Source organism: Carlito syrichta, unplaced genomic scaffold (assembly GCF_000164805.1).
Source record: "Carlito syrichta isolate Samal-C Ts95f unplaced genomic scaffold, Tarsius_syrichta-2.0.1 Scaffold309823, whole genome shotgun sequence".
NCBI classification, from domain to species: Eukaryota; Metazoa; Chordata; class Mammalia; order Primates; family Tarsiidae; genus Carlito; species Carlito syrichta.
This window is the reverse complement of record NW_007253919.1, coordinates 27,563-41,073: the sequence shown is the minus strand read 5'-3', so window position 1 is coordinate 41,073 and position 13,511 is coordinate 27,563. Positions and strand designations below refer to the sequence as shown.

General features: G+C 43.8%; 1 protein-coding gene across 2 annotated transcripts in view; it reads left to right on the top strand.

The window, feature by feature from the left end:
- CFDP1 (craniofacial development protein 1) overlaps positions 1 to 13,511 on the top strand; it is a 150,366-nt gene that overhangs the window by 127,683 nt on the left and 9,172 nt on the right. For both annotated transcript variants that reach the window (XM_008067909.1, XM_008067910.1), the window contains exon 6: positions 5,952 to 6,110. In XM_008067909.1, coding sequence (XP_008066100.1) covers positions 5,952 to 6,110 — 159 coding nt within the window. The remainder of the gene's footprint in view (positions 1 to 5,951; positions 6,111 to 13,511) is intronic.

Genomic DNA, 13,511 nt, shown 5'->3' with positions numbered 1-13,511 from the left:
ACCCGCGGGCTCAGGCAATCCACTCACCTCAGCCTCCCAAAGCGCTAGAATTACAGGCTGAGCTGGAAAGGAATTTAAAGTCATTCATTCATGTACTGTTTTCACTCAACAGAGAGGATTGAGAATTTACTGTCTACCAGATATTCTTCTTTGGACAGGATTAGTCTTTACATCAAATTTACAGTAATAAGGGCAATAAAGTGTAATGTTCAGGAGAAAGTGGTTGCAATGCCATTGTGACATTAGAAACATTTTGGTAATATTCCAGACATGTCTCAGTATGATATTAATGTAATCTGTGAGTGAGCGAGTGCTTGTGCATTTCTTTGAATTTTGACTTGCAATAGGTGATGAGAATTTGCTTGAATGAATGTCTTAGGGTGGTCTGTCAAAACAGACTTTCTGGTAGTACCTTGCTGTTATGGCATAGGAGCCAGAACAAAACCAATAGTTCTGTTGGGCTGAACTATACCAGTTCCTAGTGACAACAGGGAAATCTTCAAGGGAATTTTGACTTTCCTTACTTCTATCGTTTCCCAGTATCATAGCCACCAAATGTCTCTAGGAAGCTAATGCTGATTAACCCCGTCTTGCAGTGCTCTTTCCAATGTTCTTTCTCACCATAGTCAGCAGCTCCTGTCCAAATGCTGATTCTTACCTACCTCGGCTTCCTGAAAGCCTGGTTGAGGTATCTTAATAGCAGAGATGGGGGCAAGATCATGGTAAATCTGCCTTCCTGAAAGCTGTGCTGAAATGAAGCCAGGATTATGCCACTGAAACCCCGTGTCGGGGTGGCAGGGTGAGTGAGTGGGAGAACTCAGAAGCCTGTGGGAAACCCACATACAAGGGTTTAGGAAGAAGCCATTGGTCTCTCCACTGTGATGAGCCTTTTGTGTGTTTTGGCTGCTGCTATCAGTATGTCATTCCTTTAATTTAACTACAAATAAAAGGTTGTTTTGCTTTGGAAGCTGCCAAATTAGGACATCATAAACCATGTTAATGATCCAGTGAAGGCAGAGCTAGAAGCATAATAGCACAAGTGATGTGCTGATGTTTAACGGTGAGCCAGGCAAAGGGTGCTTATGACTTTTTCCCTTTTCTCCTCACTGCTATGCAACTAAAAACATCATTTTCTCATAGATTTGTCAAAAAGTGGCATAACCTGGGCATACCATTGGAGCTGTAGGCTGAAGGGGAGAGATGGCATGCATAGCCTGTGATGCTGCTCAAGTAAAATGGGGAGCCCTGGGCTGTTGAGAGCTGATGGGAGAATAAAAGTGGAAGTTATTCCCCTTAGAAATCTCCAGTGTAGGCTGGGCATGGTGGCTCACACAATGTAGAAGTGCTCTGGAACGCTATTTGTTCTACAAAGATCAGATTCTCTTCCACAAATTGGTTCTGTGATCCAGATGACATTGTTGACTTTATCGAATATCTACTGTTGTAGAACTATAGCCATACGTTATAGAGAGATTTAGACACACAGGAACTTAAGTAGCCACAGAGAGCTAGAGATCATACAAGGAAAATTATTTTTCTCTTAAAAGCCTTAGTTGTGTTCTCCTGAAAGCAAAACCCAAGACAAGGATTTTGTGTGCAGGTAGTTTATTTGGGAAGTGATCTTAGGAAGCAGGAGTGAGCGGTGGGAAGAATGAGACAAGGAAGGCAGAAAAGCCCAAATAAGAGTATTTTTTCAAGGCAGTGGGGGCTCAAAGCCACCAGAACTTCTGAGATGCATTCAAAGCACCTCCCAGAATTGCCTATATGAAGACAGAAGGCTGACCGTTTAGCAGCCTGCTCCTGTCCCCTGTGAGGCTAGCCTCAATGGTATGGACTGTACCGCTTGTCCAGGTAGTACTTGTGATGCAGGCAGGTGGGTCAGAGGAGGCCCTACAGCCAGAAATGGAAAGTCTTTTAAGTGTGTGCTTTTTTTTTTTTTTTTTTTGAGTTGGTCTCACTTTGTTGCCCAGACTGGAGTACAGTGACCACTTCCGGCCACCGCAGCCTTGACCTGCTGGGCTCTGGCGATCCTTCCACCTCAGCCTTCCGAGTAGCCAGAATTACAGGCAAGCGCTACCATGCCCGGCTGATTTTTTGATTTATTGTAGAGATGAGGTCTCGCTGCCCAGGCAGGTCTCAAACCCATGGGCTCAGGCAATCCACTCACCTCAGCCTCCCAAAGGCGTGGGATTACAGGCTGAGCCACCGAGCCCGGCTGGTGTGTGCTTTTCAAAATTATGTTATTTTATTTTGGAGTTGGGTACACGTGAGGATTTGCTACATGAGTAAATTACATGATGGTGAGGTTTGGGCTTCTAGCGAGCACTCCCCCTGATAGTAGACATGGTGCCCAGTGGGTGATTGTGTACCCCTTATCCCCCCTCCCTGCCGCCCTCATTTAGCAGTGCCCAGCCTTTGTTGTCCCTGCCTTTGTGCTTTCATGCTCTATGCTTAGGGCCCACTTATGAGTGAAAACGTGATATTCAGGTTTTTTTATTCTATGGTAGTTCACTTAGAATGATGGTATCCAGCTGCATCCATGTTGCTGCAAAGGACATGATTTTTTTTTCTCCTTTTTGGCTCATAGTATTCCATCATATATACGTACAAAGATGTGTGCTTTTGGTGGGATATTGTCAGCAGTGAATATGTACCTTCCCAGAACCATCCAGTGCAACTGCAGCTGAAATGAAAGTTGACACATCTAAAGAAAGGCTTGGGGCTCCCATAGGAAAAAACTGCGTGTGATTACAAAAATGTCATTAGAGGCACCTAATCCAGAGATCAAGGAGGACTCAGGAAAGGCTTCCTTGGAGGAATGGTTTCTTTTCTTTTCTTTTTAAAGTTTTAAAACAGAGTTTATTTGTGAGAAGATGAAAAGGAAGATTCATGGCAGAAAAACCTGCCATAGGCGAGTTTCTCAAAAAAGAAAACCTTCTGAGGAAATGGTTTCTAAGCTGAGACAAGACTACATGAATGAGAGGAAGGCAGGTAGAGGTGAACTGCAAGTTCAGGACCGTATGTTTGGAGCACAGATTATAAGGGTAGCTGCAACAAAAGAAGATCAGGAAGAACTTCACAAGTTAAGGAAGTTGAAGACTTAATTTTAAAGCCAGTAGGAGGTCAATGAAGAGTCATTTAAGCAGAAAGATATGATAAGCTATGTGTTTTAGAAAATTCACTCTAATTGCAGCATGTCAGTAGATGCTGAGATAGGACCACTGAGTGAAGGATGGGGCAAAACAAAAGTCAGGGAGACTGGTTAAGAGACTGTTGTATTATCCAGGCAATATACAAGGAGGGACCCCCCTCCAAAACGGGAATTAGCTCTTTTTTTTGAGGACAGGCCTCTCGTAGTACACCCAAAATTTGTGTTTTCAGATCAAGCAGTCACAAAAGTGTTTATCTGAGAAGGTTGTGCCACAATTTGCAGTACCAAGTTGTGGCAAACAGGTGACTGGTTCTTCCATCATGACAACACACCAACCCACACTGTGCTGAGCGTTCAGCAGTTTTTGACCACAGATGGCAAGACCTTCATGCCCCACTCTCCCTATTCATCTAATCTCTCCCTGAGAAACTTTTTGGTTTCCCTGGTGAAAAAAGTCCTCAAAGGGAAACATTTTGCAGTTGTGGGAGAGGTGAAACAAAAACTGCAGAAGCACTGAAAGGCATCAAAACTGACAAGTTCAGAAGCTCTCAATAGGTGTATTTTATCCAATGGAGAGTACTTTGAAAATGAAAGTAGTTTAAACATATAAGAATAATAAATACATACCCAATTCTGACTTGTATCTGACATCTTTAAAATAAAAAAAATTAAAAATAAGAATAGATATTTAATTTGTATAAATAAACTCTGGGGTTTTTGGTGTCTCCTCTCATAAGAAGGAGAATTAGGGCAGTCGCAGTGAGGAAGGTGAGAAGGGAAAATACTTCAGGCACGCACACACACGCGTGTGTGTGTGTGTGTGTGTGTGTGTGTGTGTGTTAGGTTGTTGTAGGGATTGAGTTATCTGGAAAACAGGGTTTAGAAGATGCTAATTGAAAGCTCATAAAGAGCTATTTGGAGGTGTTTTACGCAAACTGGGAAGTAAAGTAGCTGACAGACAATCTCTCATCTCACAGGCAAGACAGCACAGTGCACCATTCTGGGAGTCTAGACAGACCTTGCTTTGTCCTGCGTCTGCGTCTTCCATTGGTTTGACCTTTGGTTTGTCATTTGACCTGTTTGAACTTGATGTGTCTAACTCAACACAAGGATGATGAAGCCTATCCCACCTAATTTGAGCTCGTCTTAAGCTCAGTTTGTAGTGGGTTTGGCCAAAACAGGGAAGTGACATCTTCTTTACCCTTGGTAATAGAATGAGAATGCTTAGGGTAATTGTTTGGCCCCAAGAGTCCCCTGTTCATTGTAGACATTGACCTGTTGGCTTACCCCAGAGCAAAGTGGTAAGTCATCTTTCACCAGCACTGTTTTTTGGCAGGGAGGCAGGGTTTCAGAATGGGTTAGGGTGATACTAGATCATCTCAAAGATGACTTCTTCCAACTCTGAGACTGGGTCCTCTGTCCCAGGCTGTAGTGAGAATCAAATGAGAAAATGGCTATGAAAGCACTTGAAGAATGAGCATTCTAGACAAGTGAAAGATATTATTGGTAGGCCTTGTGACATTAGCTCAAAGTTTGTAACTCTCTTGCATTTCTCTGCAAAGGAGAAAATAATTCCCAGTTTCCTACATGCTGATAGATAACTTCTTTCAGTTTTGTAAAGAGACCAAACCTTCTCATACTACTTTCTTACAAACTAGCTGCATTCAGTGTTTCTTGTTTTGTCTTATACATTTAACATTGACTGGAAACATTTGACCTTCCAAGACTTGAATTTGGGCATATGGAGTCATGCTTCTCCCACAGTCCTTGATAGCTTCATCAGCAAATAGAGCACAGGCTGTACATTCCCTGCTTTCAGGGTAAGGAATGTTCTCCACCTCCTGGGAAAAACCAGGACCCAACTCACAGGAGTTGGAAGCAAACTGCTTTTAGAGCCCTTCCACAGTACTGTGGCTTCTCACTCATCAGTGTTAGAAACTGGTTTTCTCTTAAAAGAAACCCCTGGGGCTTTAGAGCTCAAATGGTGACAGTGACTCAAAGTGGATAATGTTTATTGCACCTTAAGTCCATGCCAGATGCTGTTTTAGCCCTTTACATGCATGATACACCACAGACTGTGAGTAAGCATTCACTTTGGTGGATTGGGAAACCAAGGAATATCCAGTTAAATATTTCACCTAGAATCACACGGTTAAGCTGGAAGTTAGACCTGGGCATGTGACTCCAAAGCCAGACCTGAGTTCCTTCTCCTTCTTACAAGCAGAGACTTGCCACACAGAGCCCATAGAGGTCTGAAGGAGGCAGGATTTCCTTTCCGCAGCTCGAGAGAGGAGCCAGAGGTATTAGGCAGGAAAAGCACATTAGGATTTCGGTCTACTTACAGTGTTCTCTATACCAGGAAGGAAATGTGCTAGATATGAACATGACTTCCACTTAGATAAATGACTCCAATCCAAGGGATCCCATGCCATCAGAAAAAACACTGGCCGGGCTCGGTGGCTCAGCCTGTAATCCCAGCACTTTGGGAGGCCGAGGTGAGTGGATTGCCTGAGCCCGCAGGTTCGTGACCCGCCTGGGCAACTTGACGAGACCAACCTCATCTCTACAACAAATAAAAAACTTAGCTGGACGTGGTAGCACACGCCTGTAGTTTCAGCTACTTGGAAGGCTGAGGCGGAAGGATCGCCGGAGCCCAGCAGGTTGAGGCTGCAGTGGCCGGAAGCGGCCACTGCACTCCAGTCTGGGCAACAGAGTGAGACTCCAACTCAAAAAAAAAAAAGAAAAAACATTAATCAAGAGATCTGAGTTTTTACATCTTTCATGTTTTCTCTTTCTTTAGGTTAAAAAGATCAAGTGGCATGAGCAGCCTTTTGGGAAAAATTGGTGCCAAGAAGCAGAAGTTGAGCACCCTTGAGAAGTCCAAATTGGATTGGGAGAGCTTCAAGGAGGAAGAGGGGATTGGCGAAGAACTGGCCATCCATAATCGAGGGAAAGAGGGGTAAGAAGGAACAGATTCTATTCCTTTGACGGTCTTCAGAACTCTGAAATCATTCATTGCAGACATACTGCCCACTTTAAGCAAGCAGTCACTTTTCACGGTGAAATGAAAAATGTTGAGTGCTTTGGTTTGTCAGTGAAGCTCTGTTCTAATGTGGGACAAGTCCCATCAGTCAGAAAGCCACTCGGGGTGAAGGAAAGAAGGGGCACGTGAGCAGTACTACTCTCAGAGCTAGTCACATCTGCCAGGATGAATTTGCTGAATTAGCTCCAGTGAACTGTAAGTCACCTGGCTTATTTACGTGGTCAGATCTGGTTCATAGTAGCAGCCTTGGCCTGATCTGGATCATTTGGCCTTCTGAGAAGCCAGACTAGCTCAAATGCTTCAAAAGCAAAGCCAACAGAGTGCCTAGATGTTGTTGCATTATTGTGGGAGTTTATTTGTCATGTCATTGTATCCTAGGGTAAGGCTTACGTTTGGCTACAGCCTGGGTGGTGAGCTAGGCTCTCAGACAACATCCCAAGCTGTCACTTGCACCCCTTCCTCTTCACTGTGGAATGTAAAAGGGATGTTCAGGCCAGGTACAGTGGCTCATGCCTGTAATCCCAGCACTTTGAAAGGCAGAGGCAAGAGGATTGCCTGATCCCAGGGGTTCAAGACCAGCCTGGACAACTTGGCGGGACATTGTCTCTACAATCAATCAAAAAATTAGCTGGGCATGGTGGCGCTTGCCTGTGGTTCCAGCTACTCAGGAGGCTGATGCAGAAGGATCACCTGTGCCCACCAGGTCAAGACTGCGGTGGCCATGAGCATGCCACTGTACTCTAGCCTGGGTGACAGAGTGAGACTCCTACTCAAACAAAACAAAATAAAGGGGATGTTCATAAACTATGTATCATTTGTGAAAAGTATTTCTTCCTTGTCATTTTGTCTTTCTGGTGATTAAACAAAAAAATCAAGAAAGAAATAGTGTTCAGTAAGTACTTAGGGACCTCAGCAGGAGCTAAGGAACAAAGTTACTATAGAAGTGAGTTCATGGCTCTGAATCAACATTCTCCACCACTAATAGTAAAATGAAGTGTTGAGTGGCCTGTCAGACAACTCTGGGTGCTCAACACCTCTGTTTCTCACCAGTCAGCTCTTCTCCAGAATCACACTAGGCACCTCTGAAGCTCAGCTCCTTTGCCAGTAGAATTGAGCCTCACCATGTGGTTGTGATGGTTCAGAGACAATATATAGGTATATGTAATATATATAAAAGCACTTTACAGAACGCCTGTCACATAAAGGCTTGCATTAAATAGAAGTCATTAAGGGTTTATTTTTAAGAAATAGAGTCTCACTATGTTGTCCAAGCTGGTTTTGAACTTTGAGGTTCAAGTGATCCTCCTGCCTTAGCCTCCAGAATAGCTAGGACTACAGGCACACACCACCACACCCTAGCTAATTATTTTGTTTTATTTTTTTTTGTAGAGACAACATCTCACTATGTTGACCAGGTTAGTCTCAAACTCTTGCCTCAGCAATCCTCCTGCCTTAGCCTCCCAAAGTGCTAGGATTACAGGCTAGGGGTCACATTTCTAGATTAGACTTCAAGATTATTTGAATGAACCTAGAAGCTGACCAGTATGTTTGGGAGGGGAAAGTTTAAATGACTTTTGAACTTGTTTAACTTCCAGACTTCTAGGTTAAGCTAAGCAGGAATGCCACAGGACAGGGAAAGAGGAACCAAAACCATCTGAGAAAGGCTCAAGAGGAAGTACAGGCGGGAGTCAGTGTTATCTGTTTGAGGGTGGTGGCTCTGCTACAGCTCTAGGAACCCACAGCTCCCTCTGCTCTCCAGTCTTGCACAGTAATCTAAGGCAGCAGAGGAACTGCCAGTGTGTGCTGTACTTTATTGCTTCTCTTAGTATTGAGTATATGGGTTGGACAACACTCACTCTGCTTGCATTAACAGAGGTCTTATAAAAGTAAGGAGTGGTACTGTTGAAGATAAGGGAGAGTTAATCAAATGTAGACTGGAGCCAGGCTCAGTGGCTCACGCCTGGAATCCCAGCACTTTGGGAGTCTGAGGTCAGAGGATTGCTTGAGCCCATGGATTCAAGATCAGCCTGGGCAACTTGGTGAGACCTCATCTCTACAATAAATCAATTAGTGGGGCGTGGTGGCATGTGCCTGTAATTCTAGCTACTTAGAAGGCTGAGGCGGAAGGATCACTTGAGCCCAGCGGGTCAAGGCTGCGGTAGCCATGAGCATGCCACTGCACTCCCAGCCTGGGCAACAGAGAGAGACTCCAGTTCAAAAATAAATGGATGAATAAAATAAAATGTAGACTGAAAGAGAAAACAAGATTAAAAAGAATATCTGCTGGGCTCAGTGGCTCAGCCTGTAATCCCACACCTTTGGGAGGCTAAGGTGAGTGGATTGCCTGAGCCCGCAGGTTCGAGACCCGCCTGGGCTGTGAGTCCTCATCTCTACAATAAATCAAAAAAGAAAAATTAACTGGGCGTGGTAGCACATGCCTGTAATTCTGGCTACTTGGAAGGCTGAGACGGAAGGATCGCCGGAGCCCAGCAGATCGAGGCTGCGGTGGCCGAGAGCGGCCACTGCACTCCAGCCTAGGCGACCGAGTGAGACTCCAACTAAAAAAAAAAAAAAGAGTATCTATCTGTCCAATAAGGACATTTTAGGCAGTGGAACATCACATATAACTGGGCTAGGAAACAACTAATAACATACCACTTTTATGCTCTTTCTCTCTTGTCTGTGGCTCCCCCTGCCCCTACCACCAAGATGATTCCACAGATGTGATTGTATTTTTCCAAAGCAGATCTGATAATTCTGTACTCTTCCTGGGCCCTTCTCTCTGCCTTCTTCAGTACCCACCCCCACACCTTTGCTCACTTTCCTTTTCTAGCTCCTGCTGATAGATTGAAAGAGCCCAACCCCTAAGCCAGAGAAAAGACTATAGCTCTGATCCTTACCTTGGTTGAGCTTGAGAATTCCCTGGTGAAATTTTCAAAGTTCAGGTGACAAGTCCACTTCTATACAGAGCTACTGAATCAAGTAGATCACAAATATTTTTATCTTTAAATTTTACTCCTCAGGTGATTTTGGTGAACAGCCAAGGTTAAGAATCATAGGTCATAGGATCAAAATTCTAAAGTTGTAAGCCAGGTGTGGTGGTATGCACTTGTAGTCCCAGCTACTCAGGAGGCTGAGACAGAAGGGTCACTTGAGCCCACAAGTTAGAGTTCAGCCTGGGTAACATATATTAAGACCTGTCTCTTTACAAAAAAAATTCTAGACCAGGCATGGTAGCTTACGCTTGTAATCCCAGCACTTTGGGAGGCAGAGGCAAGAGGACTGCCTGAGCCCAGAGTTGGAGACCAGCCTGGGCAACATAGCAAAACCTCTTCTCTACAATAAGTCAAAAAATTAGCCAGGCATGGTAGCATGTGCCTGTAGTTTCAGCTACTTAGAAGGCTGAGGTGGAAGGATCACCTGAGCCCAGCAGTTCAAGGCTACAGTGGCCATGAGCGTGCCATTGGACTCTAGCCTGAGCGGCAGAGTGAGTCCAACTCAAAAAAAAAAAAGAGCCGGGCTCGGTGGCTCAGCCTGTAATCCCGCGCCTTTGGGAGGCTGAGGTGAGTGAATTGCCTGAGCCCGCGGGTTCGAGACCCGCCTGGGCAGCGAGACCTCATCTCTACAATAAATCAAAAAATCAGCCGAGCGTGATAGTGCACGCCTGTAGTTCCGGCTACTTGGAAGGCTGAGGCGGAAGGATCGCCGGAGCCCAGCAGGTCGAGGCTGTGGTGGCCGGGAGCGGCCGCTGTACTCCAGTCTGGGTGACAGAGTGAGACTCCAACTCAAAAAAAAAAAAAAAAGAAAAAGTATATATTAAGGCAAGAATCAGACAACCAATTGCTAGATGAACCTTTTTCTAACACGCACATAACTACAGAGCCAACTTCAGAGTAGGTGATGTCAAGAAGGGCAGGAAGTTTCTGTTGAAAAGCGTGTCCAATGCCACAGTGTTGAAAGGAGGAAAGCACAAGAGGCAAACCTGAAAGGGCTTTTTGGGCAGAGGCAGGTCAGGTCCCTAGCTTCTCTCATACAGATACTGCCAAGAGCAGCGACTTCACCTGGGGAGGGAGAGGTTACTCTGAGGAAGTCTTATCTCCAGAATCAAAGAATGGATAAAGGGCTTATTGGATAATATCTCAATATCTGTGAATAATGATTGGCCACTACCATATTTACAGTAAGACTCTGACCTTTTTACCATATTTAGGCCGGGTGCAGCAGCTCACACCTGTAATCCCAACACTTTGGAAGGTGGAGGTCAGAGGATTGCCTGAGCCCAAGGGTTAGAGACCAGACTGGGCAACTTGGCAAGACCTCGTCTCTACAATAAATCAGAAAAGTAGCCAGGCATGGTGGAGAGCCTGTGATTTCAGCTGCTTGGAAGACTGAGGCAGAAGATCACCTGAGCCCAGCAGATTGAGGGCTGCAGTGGCAGTGAATGTGCCTGGGCAACAGAGTAAGACTCCACAACTCAAAAACAAAAACAAAACAAACAAAAAAAGTTGCCAATTTAAATTGATCTTATATACCAGAATTCAGATCATGAATGGTGATAAAGTATTACTGTTAAGCAGTACTGATTAAAGTAAGACTGGATTGAGGTTAAAAGTTTATGTTGTGTTTTTGTGTTTTGATAGTAATACAGCTCAGTAAGTGTTGTCATCCCTTTCTTCTTGTTTAGATTTTATGGAATTGAAAGTTAGATTAGTCAGTATTAGGTTATTGTCCAGTTTTTTTTAAGGTAATTTTGCCATCTTTTTTTTTTTTTTTTTTTGAGTTGGAGTCTTATTCTGTTGCCGAGGCTGGAGTGCAGTGGAATGCTGGGCTCAGGTGATCCTTCCGCCTCAGCCTTCCAAGTAGCTGGAACTATAGGCATGTGCCACCATGCCCAACTAATTTTTTTTTATTTATTGTAGAGATGAGATCTCACCCAGTTGCCCAGGCTGGTCTCGAACCCATGGGCTCAGGCAGTCCTCTTGCCTTGGCCTCCCAAAGTGCTGGAATTATAGGCTTGAGCCACCATGCCCAGCCTTAATTTTGCCATCTTAAAATATTCACATAAAGAAACAAGACACCTTGAAAAACAGCCTACATGGGATCAGATCTGTAAAGAATTTAGACAATGGGAACATCAGATACAGATTTTAAGTTATTCTTTCAGTGTTTGAAGAAATAAACAATATTTATATATTTGCTGGAAGAGGAAGCTTTTTTAAAAGTGGCCTATCAACTTTGAAAGAAACCCAGATAGAACTTCTAAAGGAAAAATGTAGTAGCCATAATTAAAGACTAAATGAACAGATTTACTTGTAGGCTAGACTAACTGAAGAAAATTCAAAAACTGGAAAATGGAAGAAATTATTCAGAATATAGTTGAAGGAGACAAAAAGACCCCCAAAAAATGAAGTGGGAGAGAGATTAAGCAACTTGGAGGAGAGAATGGGAAAAAATGGGGGGAAATTTTTATTTTTAGATTTTATAAAAACCAGAGAATCCCAAGATAAATAAAATAGAATCCATATTTAGCCATATCAGAGTGAAATTGCAGACAAAATCTTAAGAATAAAAATCTTCGAACAAAAGTCTTAAGAACAGCCAGAGAAAAGAAATAGACTTCTCTCAAAGGGAGGACAATTTGACTGATAGATGACTTCTTATTGGCTACAGTGCAAGCCAAAAGACAGTAGAGTGATACATTTAAAGTATTGAAAGTAAACATCTGCCTACCTAGACTTCTGTTTTACACGTGTGTGTGTGTGTGTGTGTGTGTGTGTGTGTGTGTGTGTGTGTGTATTCTTCAAGTATGAAGGCAGATATCTAAATTTTCAGAGTAATAAAATCAGAGCTAAGCCGGGCTCAATGGCTCAACCTGTAATTCCGTGGTTTGGGAGGCTGAGGTGAGTGGATTGCCTGAGCCCGCGGGTTCAAGACCTGCCTGGGCAACTTGGCGAGACCTCATCTCTACAATAAATCAAAAAATTAGCTGGGCATGGTAGCACGCACCTGTAGTTCCAGCTACTTGGAAGGCTGAGGCGGAAGGATCGCCGGAGCCCAGCAGGTCGAGGCTGCAGTGACCAGGAGTGGCCACTGCCCTCCAGTCTAGGCAACAAAGTGAGACTCCAACTCAAAAAAAAAAATCAGCGCGAGATCCCCACCTAAAGAAATTTAAAGCATATATTCTGACCAAAAAAAGATTCCAGATGGAAAGCCTAAGAATCACTGAAGAGCAAAGAGGTAAATACATAGTGAATTTTTTTTTAATTTTTTATTTTAAAGATGTGGAGTACAATTCAGAGTTAGGTATATAAATGTTCATTGTGCAGGTACCCTTGTTGATAAGGTGTGCCCCTGCCTCCCCTGGCAATTTCCCACTACTGCCAGTCTCACCCCACCCCCCTGGCAGTTTCCCACTACTGCCAATCACTTTCTTATAGTATTATGATAATTGTTAAAGGTCTGCTTATGAGTGAGAACATGTGGTACTCAGTTCTTTGTTTCTGTGATAGATCACTCAGTATTACAGAATCTAAGTCCAATACATAGTGAATTTAAATGGACGTTAACTATACAAAGCAATAGTAATGTCTTGTAGGTTGTGTTTTTTTCCTCAACGCAAGATAATATTAAAATACTTGGCAATAAAAACAAAAGTAGGGAGGAGGTCAATGGAATTTTGTTTTCCAGAGATTTCTTATTATCCAGAAGGAGGGTAGATATGTTGATTAAAATGTGTATATTAAAATATCTAGAATAGAAACTATAAAATTTCCAAAGCAGTGGAGAGGAATAGAATGATTTTTTTTTTTTTTTTTTTTTTTTTTGGTTTTTGGGTTTTTTTGAGTCGGAGCTCACTCTCGCCCAGGCTGGAGTGCAATGGCACAGTCATGACCACTGCAGCCTCATCCTACTGGGCTCTGGCGATTTTTCCACCTCGGCCTTCCAGGTAACTGGAACTACAGGCGCACACCATCACAGCCAGCTAATTTTTTGATGTATTATTGTAGATACGAGGTCTTGCTAGTTTGCCCAGACTGGTCTCGAACCCCTGAGCTCAGGCAGTCTTCTTGGATTTGCCTTACTAGACTCTGGTGTGGCCACATACTCTTTGAGCTATGGCTGCTGCCATGTAAAACACAGAACAGGGCCGGGCTCAGTGACTAAGCCTGTAATCCCGTGCTTTGGGAGACCAAGGTGAGTGAATTGCCTGAGCCCACAGGTTCGAGACCCCCGTGGGCAACTTGGCGTAGACCTCATCTCTACAATAAATCAAAAAATTAGCCAGGCGTGGTAGTGCACGCCTGTAGTTCCAGCTAC